Source organism: Brassica oleracea, chromosome C5 (genome assembly GCF_000695525.1).
Source record: "Brassica oleracea var. oleracea cultivar TO1000 chromosome C5, BOL, whole genome shotgun sequence".
Taxonomy (NCBI): domain Eukaryota; kingdom Viridiplantae; phylum Streptophyta; class Magnoliopsida; order Brassicales; family Brassicaceae; genus Brassica; species Brassica oleracea.
In genome coordinates, this window is record NC_027752.1 from 19,578,452 (window position 1) to 19,595,778 (window position 17,327).

At 33.5% G+C, this 17,327-nt stretch overlaps 2 protein-coding genes across 3 annotated transcripts; one reads left to right on the forward strand and one right to left on the reverse strand.

Moving 5' to 3' along the window:
- The first annotated feature begins 11,427 nt into the window (after positions 1-11,427).
- Positions 11,428-13,274, forward strand: LOC106294867 (F-box protein At1g30200). Its single transcript, XM_013730559.1, has 2 exons — positions 11,428-12,728; positions 12,954-13,274. The coding sequence occupies exon 1, from the start codon at positions 11,602-11,604 to the stop codon at positions 12,703-12,705; it is 1,104 nt and encodes a 367-aa protein (XP_013586013.1). The 5' UTR covers positions 11,428-11,601; the 3' UTR covers positions 12,706-12,728; positions 12,954-13,274.
- A 135-nt stretch (positions 13,275-13,409) lies between these two features.
- LOC106294868 (transcription factor TCP24-like) lies at positions 13,410-17,269 on the reverse strand. Of its 2 annotated transcripts, XM_013730560.1 has the most exons (4): positions 17,184-17,269; positions 16,824-17,004; positions 15,077-16,308; positions 13,410-13,692 (listed from the first exon to the last, which is right to left on the reverse strand). In XM_013730560.1, the coding sequence occupies exon 3, from the start codon at positions 16,057-16,059 to the stop codon at positions 15,106-15,108; it is 954 nt and encodes a 317-aa protein (XP_013586014.1). In that variant the 5' UTR covers positions 16,060-16,308; positions 16,824-17,004; positions 17,184-17,269; the 3' UTR covers positions 13,410-13,692; positions 15,077-15,105. The 2 variants fall into 2 exon arrangements, with proteins under 2 accessions (XP_013586014.1, XP_013586016.1); XM_013730562.1 differs by lacking the exon at positions 17,184-17,269 and having other exon boundaries at positions 16,824-17,177.
- Positions 17,270-17,327: the final 58 nt, after the last annotated feature.

The following is a 17,327-nucleotide window of genomic DNA, read 5'->3' on the forward strand; positions in this document are numbered from 1 at the left end:
TTTCTGTTTGACTCCAAGTTTTGAGTCACTTTTGCAAAAAGCCCTATCTTAAAACATACGTTAGTCATCTTAAAAAGTCAGACGATATAAGTTTGTTTGCTAAGAGACATAAGTTCATAAACGGCAACGTTATTACTTATCTGTTAAAAGCAGTGTTTCGAAATCCGACCATGACCCGTGGTCAATCCGGTTACTCGGTATGTAATCCGGTTTGAGTTTTAGTAAAAATCAATTATTCAAAAACCCGGTAAAACCAACAAAAAACCGTTGAAACCCGAAATCCGACTAACGATGAACCATTGGTTGAATCAATACCTAACTTTTAATTATTTTATCTTGGATTTTTCAGTTACATTACCATTTGTTCTGTATTCTAATTAAAAAGTAATTTAAAAAAAAATCAAAAATAAAAAGATCATATGGTCATGTGGATTATGAATTTATTCCAAAACTAGTTGATGTGATTTGACGTTAGGTTATTTTGTTACCCGTAATTGATTACAATTTTATATTTTACTTTTGGTATATTTTGAATTTAAAGTTTAATTTTAGTATTCACATTAAACATCTCATATATATTAATTGAGTATCATTTAAAAAGTTGTAACTTTAAGTTTGTACTAATTAAAAAGAAATCATGCTTATGTGTCACTTAATAATGATGTCAATTTAGCTTACGTGACAGCTTAAGAATCAATTGAAAAAATATTGGTCCAAATCCAATTATTAGGGAACATTATATTAACCCAAAATATAAGAAAAGTGTATTTTTTCTTTAAATAAAAGCTATGGAATTACCTAATATACGGTAATTAATGACTATGAATAATAAAGATTTGATAACAATTTTTGCATTATTCTTCATTTTTGTTTAATTTTATATTATTAAAAAAATAAACAATCACATTAACCATATGATAAAAATTAGAATTTTTCTTATATGTTATATTTTGAATTTTTTAAAATGACTTTAAATTACAAAAATGAGGAAACTTTATATGTTATATTTAAAAAAAAAATAAACGACTTTAAATTACAAAAATAAGGAAACCTTATAAGTTATATTTTTCTTATATGTTAGATTTTTTCTTAAAAGGTATATTTAAAATTTTTTAAAACGACTTTAAATTACAAAAAATGTAAGTTTTCCTTAAGCATACGACTAAAAACATTAAAATAGTATATATCAATTTGATGGTTGATCTGACATCTTTCAAAACCATATAAAATATAAAAGTCAAAATAATTTAACAGTGGAAACAGTACTATTTACTTTTTTCAAAAATGTGTTCCGTGGAAAAAAGTTGGAAAAAATAAGGTTTGTGTGTCATAATTTTTTTAATGTCCAATCCGATCAACCCATGATATATTAATTATAGTTTAGTTCCACAATTTTTTAAAAAAATTGATCCGGTCTATCGGAAAGAAATTATATAATAACGATAAAAAAATATTGTATATGTATAAATAAAATAATCAAATATATAAAAAAAATTATCGATAATATATACAAATAAATTTACCAAGCAGAAAGCGCATGTCTTATCCTAGTTTAAATACTATTAAGCATTGATATGTTTTTATTATATGTCATAATTCATAACTTGTTACAAAATTGTTAAAAAGTTTAATTTTGTTTTGATATTTTGTTCGTGGACGAAAAAAAACAAACTAAATTTAAATATTTTTCAAATGTTTTTTAAGACATAAAACATTTCATATATTTTCAATAGCTACAGTATTTTTATATAACAAAATTATTTAATTTATTAATCAACGGTTCACCCGCGGTTGACCCAATAACCTAGTGACCCGTAAATTGTCTGGGTTGGGTTTCAAAATACTAGTTAAAAGAATTGATACAAGGGTAACATTAGAATATTTCCAAAAAGACTCTATTTTCTGGTTTGCAAAACTTTATATTTGAAATTTTAAGGTGTTACTCTCCAAAAATAAAACTTCAAATTTAACTTCAAAATTAATTGTGTTTTACACTATGGTCCTTATATTTGTCATACTTAATATAAATCCATAAAAAAATTATAGATAACTAGGACATATATAAAAATATTACAGTAATATTAATTAATAAAATCTTATACTAAAATATAAAATTATAAATATAAATAGAAAATTAAATATTAAACTACAAGCAAAATACTACATTATTTCATAAAATTATTTTTGTAATGCTCCATTTTTTGGTTACACAAAATTTATTTGACAATATTTTAGAGATTTTGGAAGTTCTTAAGAAAATTTACTAAGTATTAGTGTTGTTGTAATATTTAAATTTGTGTAATAATTATGTCTTCATGCATCTTTTTAAAATATTTTTATTAAGTTTCTTTGTAGTATTCATGTTGTCTAATTCTAGTTTTAAAATATTATAATTCTTATTTTAAAATTTTATTTAAATTTTATGTGAAAATTTTGAATTTATAAAAACAAATTTAAAATATGGGAAATTTGCCAAATATGATTCAAAACTTGATTTGAAATGCAAACATATACCAAACTTGAATCAAATTCAAAACTAACCTAAAAGCCTTGTGAAAATACACCCAGCCCCTTGTGACGAAAAAAAAAAACAGAACTCATTTTTACGAATATAGCCCCGGTAAGTCGTCTGAGTCTTCTGAGATACTGGAAGTCGTCTGGTGTTCTTGATCTTAAAATAGTTTATAAATTGTTTAAAAAATATTTTGACTAGAGAAAAATTAAAATCATGTAATTATAAATAGTTTTAAGTGATGTAAATTAAGATATAATAAAATTGAATGGTTTTCAATATAGATGAGTGAAAGTAGTTAATCATGATATTCTTTGGTTTAGGGTTTGGCATATGTTGTAGTATTATATGTATTCCTAGGGTTAGATTTTGGAAATCTTAAATATTTTTTTGAAAAATTAAAATTTTACTTATATGTGTTTATTTATGTGTATAGTAAACACTTTTTAAGTTTAATTTGATTTTATGAAGTGTTTAGTTAGTTAATTTAGTTTAGAGGTTATGTTTAGGGTCTAGAAGTCGTCTAGGAAGTATTCTATTTTAGTTTTCCGCTAAAAATATTTTAGTTTCCCGCTAAAAATATTGAAGTCTTCTGGACGACTTAAGACTTACTTGAAAGTCTTCTGAATCGAAAATATTTAACCTAATTGGATTTTTTGTCTACCTATATAAAGAAAAATTTACACATTCTCTCTGCTCCTCTCAAATGGCTGCAACAAAAATGTAATGTTCTTCATTCTAAAACTCTACAACCTCTCTCTAATCTCTTTGAACTTATAAACTTCAAACTTTATATCAATTTATTGTTTTTGCCTCATGTCTTTCTCACTAACGTATCTTGTTTTGCAGGTTTTTAATCACATGGTTCTCATTTTCCATCTATTTAAAGGTAGATCTATTAATTTTATATATGTATTTTTGTGTGTTCTATAAATGTAGATCTATCTAATCTTCCACTCATTTTCTCTGTTTTTAAGCCATTTGAACGTTTTTTGGATATGCGGGTTTTTCAGTTCTGAATTTGGATATGCAGGCTTTTCAGATCTGTAAGACTTCTGGGCTAGAAGACTTCCAGACGACTACCAAGAAGTCTTCCAGACGACTTCCAGGAAGTCTTCTGACGGAGTCTTTTCTCATGTCGCCCTTTCATAACATATCTGAGCGTTTTGGTAAGTTTTTATGTTTGATTTTTCTTCATTTGGTAACCTCCTGTTGCATAAAGTTCATACTTTTTTCCCAAACGCCTTCTTCACGATTTCTTTCGATATGAATTCGTTTTTTCCTTCTTTTCCTTTCTTCTTGTTGATCACCATAATTTTCCGCCAAATTCTCGAATGTTTGTTCAAAATGTTGATCAAAATATTGATCAAAACTTTCATCATCTACTCCCTCAAAATTGTTATTAGAAGATGAAACCATATATGTGATGAAAATGTAAAAAAGTGTTTTGCGGAAGAAGGATCAAAATGTTGAATAATGTGAGCGTAGTAAAGAAGTGAAGAAGTTGAGCAAATAAGGAAAAATGGGAGAGTGAAATCTTGATTGAGAGGAGTGGCTTTTAAATCTTGTGTGCTTTTAAATTTTGATCGAGAGAAGTGGTTTTGAAATCTTGTATCATGAATAACTTTATATAGAGTAAGAGGAGTTGTTTTGTCCAAAACATACAAACACATAAATAATCTCGTGACTGAAATCATGCATTATCTCGTGACATGCACGTCCAAAACCTTGGATAATCTCGTGCCCAAAACATGCAGACAAGTAGAACATCTCGTGACCAAAACATGCATACAAACAAAACCATCGCCTCTCATGCACGTCCAAAAACAATCTCGTGACACATACATACAAACATAACCTGTCGTGACTTCTCTTGCCAAACCGAACATGACATCTCGTGCTTCTCGTGACTTCTCTTGCCTCTGTCTCTATGCTTCAAATGGTCCTACAATCATATACATGTAAATGCATCAGTGAGTCAGCCCAATGTTCAACATAGTTCATGTAAATGCATCAGTGATCTCAAATATATAAGGAAACAAGGATGTGGCAAGCGGATAAATAAAAAAGAGCATTTCACATTTAACATTGAAGCATACAATATTTTACAGATAGATGTTAAACAGAACATGAAACATGCCATTACACAGAACATCAAACCGAAAATTTAACCAAAGACACTAGTTTGTAGACATCAAACAGAACATTAACCCAACATCTCTGTTATTAGCTTCTGCTTAAGCGCTTCTTCAAATTCAGATAGTGGTTCATTTTTGGCAATGAGCCTCTCTAGCAAACCCATCTTCGAGAGTCTCTCTTTCACAGCCAAGTCTTTCTCTCTAATAGACCACATGGTCTGAAACTGAGAGGCAGCCTGCTGATCTACCACATTTCTCTTACCAGATGCTGCTTTCGCTGCCTTCACACCAGGAGGACGTTTCATTGCTTGATCATCAAGATCGACAGTTGCTTGGGAGCTGGCTGATTGTGCTCCATCCTCACACTTTCTTTTCCTAGCGGTTCCATCCCTCTTACTTGTTGCAAGCTCACACCAATTTTGGTCATGCCGCAGTTCCTCCCAAGCGTGGTAAAGGTTAAACTTCTTCTTATGGTCATTGTAGAAGATTTCATGTGCCAGTTTGACTACATCATTTTCACTCTGGCCACTAGTTTTCTGTCATGTTGCAGCATTATAGGAGCCATAGAACTTGCAAACAAGATCGTTCAGCTTCTGCCACCTTTGCTTACAGTGAAGGGCTTCTCGCTTTTCACCTTTCACCACCTTTGGACTAGCTGCATAGTAAGCTGCTATGCGTTTCCAGAAAGTACCGGCTTTCTGCTCATTGCTGACGACAGGGTCCTTGTTGGTGTTTAGCCATGCGCTAATTAGCACCAGATCATCTGTGGGAGTCCATTTCTTTCTTTCTTTGCGTCATTTAGCTGAGTCTTCACAGAAGCTTGAGGGTTCAGTACATTGAGTACTGAACAGAGGGACTTGTGATGAAAAACTCCCATAATTAAAGGGTTCAGGAAGGACGGGATCTTGTTGACTGTTCAACAGGTCAACAAAATTTGTTGTCTGACTATAGGGATTCGTTGAATCCATTTAGTATTATGTGAGAGCAGAGAGGAAGAAGAAAAGATGTGTTTGAGGAAGAATAGAATGGGAGATCGTGTTTGAAGATGAAAAGAAAGAGAGAAAGCTACCGGATTTTATAAATGAAAAGAGCTACCGGTTGGCTTTTAATTGCCTTTACTCTAACAAATTTATTAGATTTGATTGCCTTAACTCTAACAAATTTATTACCAAGCAGACTCTCCTAACACGCATTAATCAGATTTGAGAGTTATCAGAAGCATTCATCACCACCACAACCACAATATAACAAGCATATTCACTACCCTAACCTAACTCTAACCATCACCTAACTCTAAGCATTTATTAACATAAGTAATGAGATCAAGTTTGCACACTAACCTAACCGAGAGGGGGTGATACGCCTCCAAGAGCTTGAAGAGTGGCGTTGAGATGACTTGAGAGGTACCGGTTTTGATACGCCTCCTGTGTTTCACTCCTCAAGTTCTCACTAATTTGTGCATTATGATCTTTTCCTCCTCGCATGATTCATCAATGTAAACCAAATTAGCAAAGCATACAGTGTAACAAAGAACCATATAATCAAAAACAAGTGTCTTCATATTCATAACACCTAATTAAATCACCTTTGAACTTTAGACATATGATCAATCAAAACCGATAGAGTCTGTTGGGAGACTTCTTCCTCTCCAGAATAGCCGATAGAGAAATCTTCCTCACACTACCTGATAAGAAAATAAAAAAGGGATTCACCTTTGAACTTTAGTCATATGATCAATCAAAACCCAAATAGAGATTAATACAAAGAAGGATGAGGTGAGAAAGTTAATTACTTCGGTAGTTGATCTGGAAGTTGAATAGATCGTGAGAGCCATCTGAAAGAGCGACGGAGTAGACCGACAAAGTCGTCGCCCTCTCCATCGTTCCTCTCACACCGAAGATGACAGAAGACGGAGTAGTCGTCGTCAAGTCGTCGATCGTGGTGGGTTTCCACCGTTCCTCTGACGGCGAAGATGAGAGAAGACAGAGGCGACGCCGTGAGTAGACCGAGAGAGTCGTCACCCTCTCCATCGTTCCTCTGACACCGAAGACTACAGAAGACGGAGGAGTCACCGTCAAGTCTCCGAGAGTCGTCGATCGTGGTGGGTTTCCACCGTTTCTCTGACGGCGAAGATGAGAGAAGACAGAGGCGACGCCGTGAGAACCGAGAGACTCGTCGATCGTGGTGGGTTGTCATCGTTGATCTGACAGTGAAGAGGATAGAAGACGGAGGAGAGGTCGACAGCATCGACAGAGTCGTCGATCGCTTGCGGAGAAAACAAGAACAGAAGAGAAAACGACAGACAAAATGAGAGAGAGAAAAAACAGAGGATGTTTCAGTCTGACACGTGGAAGAAAACACTCTTTAAATTCGGTTCCCAAAATGCCTAATCAAGGATTGATTATTTCCTTTTCTTTTACTTTACATTTAATTAAATGAGCTTATTTCATTAAAGACCCCCCTTAAGCACCAGCGATATTCATGGTCTTAGAGCATGATCATTGGAGGGTTTTTAGGGTAGGGTTCTTACCGGAATATAAGAACTCGTCTCTTAACTTTTAACTAAAAAAACTAAGAACTGGTTCTTAAATAAGAGTTTTAAGAGCCGGTTTTTAACTTTTTTTAGTTAAAAGTTAAGAGACAAATTCTTATATTCATGTAAGAAACCCCCAATAATCATGTTCTTAGCTAGATGTGCTAGAGTTGCTATTTAAAATAGCAAACGATATCGGTATAGAAGTATATGTTAAAATAGCAAAATGTTTTTCTTTTCAATATAGTTTATGATGGAGATAAATAACAATGGAAAGACGTGAAAATGGATTTGCTACGTCTGGTGGTCAATCCGAGGACTTCACCAAAAAAATATAATGCACTAATCAGATATGTTTATAATTCTATTAATGAGGGCCTCATTAATGACAGGGAATTAATTGCAAGTGAGTTCATATAATTTAATATTTTAATTATTGAGTGTAGCAAAAATGCAAGAAAATAATTTTCCTACATGTTGATGAACCTGTTTTTGATCAAAATATAATTATAGTACTATTTTTTTTTGGCCTATTTTGATGAAACTAAACTGTTAATTATAGCACTTATATTTTTTATTGGTTTCAACAAATACACGTTGATAAATCTAAAATACGTACGTAAATGATAGTGCAATATGGTTTTAAAAAATCTTGGTTTTGATTGGTTGAATATATTAGGAGATTTTGGCTAAATAAATATTAAAAAAAAAATGACATGGCATTGTAATTATATTAGAAAAGCAAGGACAAAGATTATGCTTTAGGTGATGATTGTTTCAATAGTTTCTAGTTTTAGTTTTTGGTTTTTAGATTTTAGTTTTTGGTTTTTAGATTTTGGATTTTGATTTTCAGCTTTTGGCTTTTGGTTTTTAGTTTCTAGATTTTGATTTTGGTTTTTGGTTATGCTGTATTTTTTCTTATTTTTCAAAACTTAATTAATACATTACTTTAAAATAATACAATAAATAGCAATAAAAATTTAGATTTACAATTAAAATATATCAAAATATTGATATTATTATTTAAAATAAAATACAACAACATATTTTAATTATTATATTAAAAATTATATTATAGAAAATATAAATAAAAAAATATAAAATTACACAAAAATAAAATTATTTAAAAGTTTGAAACTTCTAAGAAATTTTTCTTATATAAATTATTTTATTTTTTTTTAAACTTGAATAGCAAAAGTTTTCCTATATAAATATTATAAATTATACAAAAATAAAAATACTCAAAATTTTGAAAATAATTATACATTTTTAAATTATTTATATTTTCTTAAAGATGAATGGCTATTTTTATTTTTCAGGATTAATACAATATATTGTATGAATAAATTATACATATTATTTTTTCTAATTTTTAGTTATTTTTAATGTGACTAATAATTATTAAAAACATTCAATTATTTTATTTATAGAAATTAATAACTAATTTTAAAAATTAATTAATATTATTTATAAAATATATAAATTTATTTTAGAGATATGAAACAAAATAAATTATTTCACATTACTATTCAAATTATATCTAAAGTACAAAAATTGTATGATAATTTCATCTTTATGAAAATATTATTTATTAATTATTAATTAATTAAAATGTAGTAGTTTCTTCAAAAAAAAAATCAAAATTCGTTTTTTTTCATGAAAACTAACAAAAGTTGGTTTTTAGTTTTTCTTCATAAATTGGTTAAACTTTTGAAAAACTAGTTTCTCTAAATTTTAGGGAATCTATTTGTTGAAAATCTTGAATGGCAAATAAAATAGTTCTTACAAAAACAAAAACTAAAAGCTAAAACTTGATTGGAAGAAAAATGGTTTTTGAGAAAACAAAAACCAAAAACTAATCTAAAAACTGAAAACAATCAACCTCTAATAGTATAGATGTATCCTTGATCAAAAAAATGAAAAATTTAAGATGTATCCCTTAATTTTCATACATACGCAATACTCTTTCCATTTTTTTTAAATGTATATTGTAAAGTTTTTCTATATATTAAAAATTTTAAATTATAATCATAAATCTATTGTTTTGTTAATTATTTCTATAATTATTAATCAGTCAAAATTTTATAAAGAATGTATTTGCCTCATCTAACATTATTTGTTTTTAAAATAAAATTAAGAAATATTACGTACAGTGTGAATCTTGTGTATTTGCTTATTATCGACTAGTTATCTGTCTCATGCGCTTTCTCAAGTCTTATCCACTATAAGTCTACGAATATACCTAATCTAGTTTAGTTACTAATTTAATATACATCAAACAAGAATGATTATAAAACTGATATAATTGCAACTTGCACCAACTGGTCAACTTGGTGAAGATCGCAAAATATGACTGTGGATATGCACATACTTACGTATAAACTTATATATTTATGCACTACAAGAAACGTCCATTGGGACGACTACCATGATAGTTTTTTCTGGGTTGAAGTCTTATAGTATACATAGTTATGACATTAACTAAAACAATACTAGGAATGATGACTAAGGAACGAAGAAAAATTATGTATTCTTTAATATTTCTAAAAAAAATTTATTATTAATAATGAATAATTTTTCTTTTCCATTCTTCTTCGTTATTTTTGTTGTACAGAAATATAAAACATATTTGTTTTTGTTTTTGTTTTTTGTAAACGAAATGATTAAATCCGGATTTATTAAAGATACATACCTAACTTCCGGGTAGGAAGTGCAGCCCACGGATAGATCTTCTCGTGGATATTCAAATGGACTGAAATGCAGTAACTCATATCCGTGGAAGATGACCAGAAAAATGTAACTTAGTTTCGCGTAGCACGTGGATCGAAGCTGAAATATGGTGACATCCCAAGCTCTTCCTCTTATCATTTGACCACAACCTCCCAGTCTAAAACATATTTTTTCCCTGAATATGATAAGGAATAATAATTCATCTTCCTTCCTTGTTTGAACAACTCAACTCCGTTCTTATAATTTTATTCATGTCCATTTTTTTCCTATTTGTACATAATGTCCATGTGATTGTTACCAATCGGACCCACTATATCTATGATATTCATAGAAAAATAAAAATGGCACAGTTTTTTTATGTAACTTTAATGGCACAGATTTGGTTTACAAATTATAACCGATATATAACTAAAAGAGAAAAAAGACAAAAATAGCACTAAATTAAGTTTTTGTTCCCAAACTAGCACTCAAGGTCAAAAGTCACAAAAGTAGCACTTAATGTTTTATCAAAAGTCACAAACTTATGGTTTAGAGTTAAAGGGTGGGGTTTAGGATTTAGGGTTTAGGGTTTAGGGTTTAGAGTTTAGGGTTTAGGGTTTAGAGTTTAGGGTTTAGAGTTTACGGTTTAGGGTTTAGAGTTTAGGTTTAGAGTTTAAGGTTTAGGGTTTAGAGTTGAGAAATGAGGTTTTGGGGATAAGATTTCAAATTTTGAAAAATGAAAAAATTAAAATTTTCAAAGGATAAACTTAGAAATGTGCTATTTTGGTCATTTTAGTTTTGGAGTGCTATTTTTGTGATATAAACTTAGAAAAGTGCTATTTTGGAGATTTGCCCTAACTAAAATCTAAAATACACATTTCAGATATACGTTTAATCATATATATATATATATATATAATTAATGTATATGTATACTTTTTCCAGGTATTTATCTCTTTAAGTGGAGTAATGCATTAATATTTAGGAAGGCCGTGTGGTACCACTCCACTCATGGCCGGAAAACAGCAGTACACTACCCTTATCTCGTTTAACTCCAATAAATAATTGAACATTATAAAACTATGTAAAATAGAATCAATTTCATTTCCCAACAAATACCATTTCCAAATTAATACGAATGCAAATTCCCGAAGCTTTAAAAAGGAGAAATTGCACCCTTTATACAACAAAAAAAACATAAATACAGTAACTAACTAAAACTCTCCTCTCTCTCCTACTTTCTCTTCCTATCTCTCTCTACTCTCTTTTCCAAAATCTAATTTTTCATTAATTTTGGTTATTTGATAAATAAACCCTTAAAAAAGAGATTTTTTCCTTCTACTTCTTCTTTCAAAATTATTAATGTACAGAACAGAATTATGGAATACCTACCCAAAAAATATTGTATGTTTTTGATTAATGTATGATTTATTGGCAAAACAGCTACAGAGTCGAGAAACTATTTGATTTATTAAGAGCGTTTACTAATTACCTATCTTAATCCACAATTAATCTTAGATCAAATCATCATGCAACATTCAGTCCTTTGCGGACCAAAGTGAGATGTATATCATCTCTTATCTCTCACTACAAGACAAAACAATCACGAGAATACCTCTTTCCCTTCTCCAAAATCTAATCCTCCCATGGAGTCTCCTCCCGTCTTCTCCTCCTCCTCAGATCTCTCCTAAATTCACACACACAAAGCCATGTCTTACCTTCTTCGCTCCGAACCCGTCTCTCGGATCCACCCGGAGCCTCAGCCCTTAGACGACATCGACCACTTCGACCATCTCCCCGACTCTCTCCTCCTCCTCATCTTCGATAAAGTCGCCGACGTCAAAGATCTCGGCCGCTGCTGCATCGTCTCCCGCAGATTCCACTCCCTCGTCCCTTTCGTCGAGAACGTCCTCGTCCGCGTCGACTGCGTCATCTCCGACGACGACGATCGTCGTTTCTCGCTAAACACCGCATCGATCTCCGACGCCTCCGCCGGTGGCTCCTTCTCCGCCTTGTTCCGCCTCGTCTTCGCTCCGATCTTCAAGCCGTTTCAAGCGCTGGGACAGTTCCTAGGGCCGAGACGATCGTTATCGTCTCTCGAGGACGAGACTGATCAGAGCGGCGTCACGCACCACTCGCCGACGCAGGTTCTGAAAAACTTCGCCGAGATTCGGTTTCTGAGGATCGAACTGCCGACGGGGGAGCTGGGGATCGAAGACGGTATCTTGCTGAAGTGGAGAGCTGACTTCGGATCCACGCTTGATAACTGCATGATACTCGGCGCGTCTTCCGTGACTCGGTCGAGTTCAGATCTCGAGAGTCCTCTTCTTGATGACGACAATGGTAACATACCTGAGTCGTTCTACACTAACGGAGGACTTAAGCTCCGTGTTGTCTGGACGATCAGCTCATTAATCGCCGCCTCGGCTCGGCATTATCTTCTTCAACCGATCATAACCGAGCACAAGACGTTGGATCGTCTTGTTCTGTCTGACGCTGATGGGCAGGGTGTCCTGTCTATGAACCGAGAACAGCTTGAGGAGCTTAGGGTGACTCCTTTGTCCGCTTCTTCAGCTTCGAAGCGGACGCTTGTGCCGGCGTTGAACATGAGGCTGTGGTATGCGCCGCAGTTGGATTTACCTGATGGCACTGTTCTGACAGGTGCGACGTTGGTGGCTATTAGGCCGAGCGAGTCGAAGAAGGAAGTTTGTGATGCTTCTTGGTTGGCTGATGCATTTGAGGAACCGTTTGGGACCGCTGCGAGGATGTTGATCAAGAGGAGGACTTATTGTCTGGAGATGAACTCGTTTTGATTTGGGCACTACGACGGTTTCAGGTATAACACATTGTGGCATATGTTTTGTTATGCTTCTCTGCCTTGCTCGTTAGAACTAGAAATGATCTCAATTCAAACAAATTTGATCACCACTGAGATGATACAAGAATCAGTCTTGAGGGGTTATATTTTGTCTATATGTTCTTTGAATTGTTTTCATTTCGGTGATCATGTTAATGGACATGGGGATGGTGTTAACGTTGTTTATCAATGACGTTTTTACAGATAGGGAGAGCAAGCAAGTCCACGTATATTGGAGAATGAAGGAAAGAAAAGAGAAGAAACAAAAAGATCACAAATGTACTAAATTGCAACAACTCTCTGGCTTTTGATGCAAAGGAGTTTCCAATCGAAGGTTCTATAAGGGATGCAGGAGGATTAAGAAACTGAAGTACGCAAATTGTACATATACCGCTTGTAGAAGAAGAATGTGAATGAGCAAGAACATGTGTTTTGTGGTCTGTGTTTAAAGGCGTTGAAAGGACATGTTAGGATGGGAAGGAATTATGTTACATACGAGTTTGTAATAAATTATTTTCAGCTTTATTACGATGCCTCGATGTTTTTTTTTTTGCTTCTCATATCTCTGTTTTGATCTATGCACTCGTTTGACTTTGTGGTTTGCATGAACCGTATCAATCATCTCTAAACTGAAAAATGTAACCTAGAAGCTCCTTACTATGTAGTCAACAGAATGAGGATGACTAGACAAACCTTGGACCTTGGACCTTGGTCCCAGTTTTATGCAAATTACATGACAAATAAATGAAAACACAGAAAGATGAATATATTTGAGATAACAAAACAAACATTTTCGTTACATTAACACATTTTCTCATCAAACAACAACACATTCCTCGCAGTCTGAACAGGTTACACATCCACTCAGGGTTATGATTGCCATGGAAGATCAAAAGATAAGGTTCGGCCTGCACATACATCTGTCTTTCGTCAATTTCTTCCGCTGCATTTTTAATTTCAAGAAACATTTCACAGATCAGCTTTATATCTTGATGAAGGTATATATAATTACCAATCAAGATGTTAAAAACACATTATGAATCTTAAACAACTGAAGTCTGCAAGTAATGTATAAGCATTGGAGTGTAAACATTATATTCAGCCTTCACACAAAATAGTCTATGGAACTCGTTTGCTTAGCATGACAATTCCTTATTGCTAATGAAAATCCAACCTTGATGAGCCTGTAATCTGTACTATGCTGATGAAAGTCTTATTTTATTTGTGTATATAAAGCAGCTTCTTTAGTTCAGTGCTCACAATCTCAAACCAAAAAGTAAGCAAATTTAAGAAGAGATTAATAAACTGAGCTCTATTAGTTTGCTAATATGTTCATGTTGGCTAAGGCTAAAAATCAATTCAGAATTCAGCTTAAGAGAAGGAAACTCAATAATTCAAAGTTAAAATGTGTTTTATGCAATGTATCAATGTACTGTAAAAGAGATCTAAAACGTGAGTGATGGCTCCGAAGTAAAAGGGGAGAGATCATGGGACAGCACTGAAGAGATGGGTTAGATTCCGACACACAGCATGTGGTGCCATTTCAGGAGGCCAGAGTTAAAAAAGAAAAAAAATTAAAACAATTTTCACAGTTAGCAATTTACCAGGCACAAACTTCCCATCTTTTGTCTGGAATTAAATATTTATAAAGGACAAAAGCTTCTTTGATTCTTTCACTAACAAAGTCTCTATCAAAAGAAATTTGATTCTTCCATACCAAATATTAAATGTCAACTAACTACTTTTTATCCAAAAACAGTTCAACTCACTTACATTTTCCCAACCTAAAATATTTTTCTGTATAAGATTCCTAAACACATATCTTATCAACTCAACCAAGACCATGAGTTCAAAATAATGATTTGTGCATGGTATGAATGAAATAAATGTGCATGGTATGAATGAAATAAATACATAAAAAGCAACAATCAGTAAAATAGGATTCAGTTTGATTAAATTAGTTGTGACAATACGTGGTGAAGCAAAGAAAGTACAACAAGGTGGAACAAAAGTGATGCTGAGGAAGAAGGGAACCCAACATAGAACACATGAGGAGACAACACAGAGGATGAAGCCCTCTTTTCAAATTCATCCACATGCCATCAAATAACAATCTTAAAAAGTCATTACTTCGAGACACAAAAAAGGTTACGAAAATATGAAACCTTTTTAAAAAAAAAATTAAAGATAAGACTCAATGCCACCCCCGCCCCAATAAACCATCTTTCTTCTACGAAATCAAGAAACCGAAATGTATGACAAGGCAAACAACATGGTACTTTAAATAATTAAATCAATAATTATCTAAAATAGATAGAAGTACTAACCAAGATGGAACTAATGAAACTTTTCTTTACTATCTCCCATCCTTTCCTTTATCGTCGGAGCTCCGGTTTCCTTCGCCGTAATAGAGATATAACCGGCCGTCAAAAGTTGCTGGAAGCTGGTGATTATGGTGGTCAAGAGGAGGAGGTGTAGCTCTTTGATTAACGTTGTTGTTGTTGAGAAAGAGAGAGTGTGAATTGGACTGAAGGGTCCCCCTACTAGTGTAGCAACCTCCATTAACGGCGGCTGCTCCGGGAGAATCAGAAGAAGAGATTCCAAAGTTGTAATCCGGAACAAACGAGAAATGATTCTGATGATGGTTCAATGATGTCTCTTGTCGATGATTACTGTTGTTGTAGTGGTGTAGAGAGGAGGAGGAGGATGGGCTCGGTATGAGCTGAACCGGGGTGAAACAATCAGAAGAAGAACCACCGATCCAATTCCGGTTCGGTTCGTCAAAACCGCCGGTGAGAAGCTGAGTGAAAGAGCTTTGAGCATTTTGCAAGTCTTTGTCTTTGTCCGTCGCTGTTCTCTCTCTAGCTCTCTCTCTCGCTTTACCACGACTCTCTGTCCTCGACAAAGACAACAGCGAGCTCTCAGATGTGCCACTGCTACAAGCCGATTTAGACAGCGAGAGCGCCTGGTCGAAACTTGTGTTGATCGGAGGCAACTCGGAGATGGAGTCGGCAGCCGCGTTGATTAGCCATTCAACGGCTTTGCTGGGCTGGTCGAAGCCAAGACGGTCTTGGAGATCGTAGAACTGGATTGCTGTTGCGACGGAGAGACGTATCCTCCGGTCTCTAAGCCCTTTTGAGGTCAAGACTTTGCTGTGTCGGTCTTTGCCACCGGATGCTCGAGAAACCCTAATGATTCTTGAAGATGGATTGTTCCAGTCTCTCATCCCGTTTTTGTCGTTGTCTGAGGAGATTCTCTGTAGCTTTCTGCTTGTTTGTTGTTGTGCATCAATGTCGTCGTCGACCTCCATTGAAAGGCTACTCTCATGCTTTGAAGGTTTAGCTCAAAGCTCAAAGGATCCACCGGAGAAGAAGATATAGTCGGCGGTGAGAGACAAATGGACTCCAGCTAAAGCCCTAATTAAGCTCTCTCTCTCTCTCTCTCTCTCTCTCTCTCTCTCTCTCTCTCTCTTTCTTTTGTGTCTGAAGCGAAACAGTTGCAGAGCTATGATGATAGACCAAAAAAGCCTGAGTATGTTGCAGTGATGACTTTGCTGAATCTGTAAAAAAAGATGAGAGGAAGAAGATAATTAAAGTCACTGCTACTGAAAATACTGAGAATATATATATTTTTTATAGATAAAAAAATTCAGCAAATTTAATTTAATACATGTAGATCTGAAAGTCTATCTGTTAATATCCATGTTCATAGCATATAGCTTCTTATAGCTCAAGAGCCTTTTCAGAAACCCTAGATTTATTATTGTTGTTTTAAAAAAAACAAAACAAAAAAGAACCTATACCTACAGGGAGACTGAGCTTTGGTCAATAGTCTTAGCAGAATAATAAATACACAGAAGAACAAGAAGATATTTGTTTTAGCCGAAGAAGAAGAAGAACAAAGACCAATTATTTTTGTTCTTGAAGCTACAAGCTTTGCCCTAATAATGAAAGTTGCAAAACAATCACAAACATATTAACATTAAATAAAGCATAGATTTAATTTTAAATAAATGCCAGTAAGCCCCAAAAAAAAACGAGTTTGCCTCAAAAATCACCAACAAAAGAAACTCACTTGGATAACAGGTGTCAACTGTCGAAGCTCACTGTAGAACAGCAATGGCGGCGAGGATGAAAAAATGAACTCTTCGGATTTTTTTGTCACGAGCTTATTCTCTCTCTCTCTCTCTTTGATAATATTCTCAGGCTAAGATCTCATCATTTTAAGCGTTTGAGTGTTGAGAAGATCCACAGATCTGAACATTATCAATTCAAAAAGGGTCATATAATATATAACATCAAATATTTGTTTCAGTGGTGTTTGAGGTAATGGTTTAAGATGTTTTTTTCCAGGAAAATCAGCCAAGAAAGTGAAAGAAAAATAGCGAGAAATGGGAATTGGAGGGAGGTCTAAAGAGAGAGAAAGTATTATTACCTGTTAGAGAAAAAATATCCACAGTAGTATTCGGACAAGGGAAGACAAGTGCACCGTTCAGAGTATTTAGTACTTTTCTTTTGCTGTGTTTCTCCTTTTTACCCTTCTTTGTTTCTCTTTTTTACAAATCTGTCACTCATTGTT

Coding starts and splice junctions, on each gene's coding strand:
- LOC106294867 (XM_013730559.1), top strand. CDS start 11,602: ATGTCTTACCTTCTTCGCTCCGAACCCGTCTCTCGGATCCACCCGGAG.
- LOC106294868 (XM_013730560.1), bottom strand. CDS start 16,059: ATGGAGGTCGACGACGACATTGATGCACAACAACAAACAAGCAGAAAG.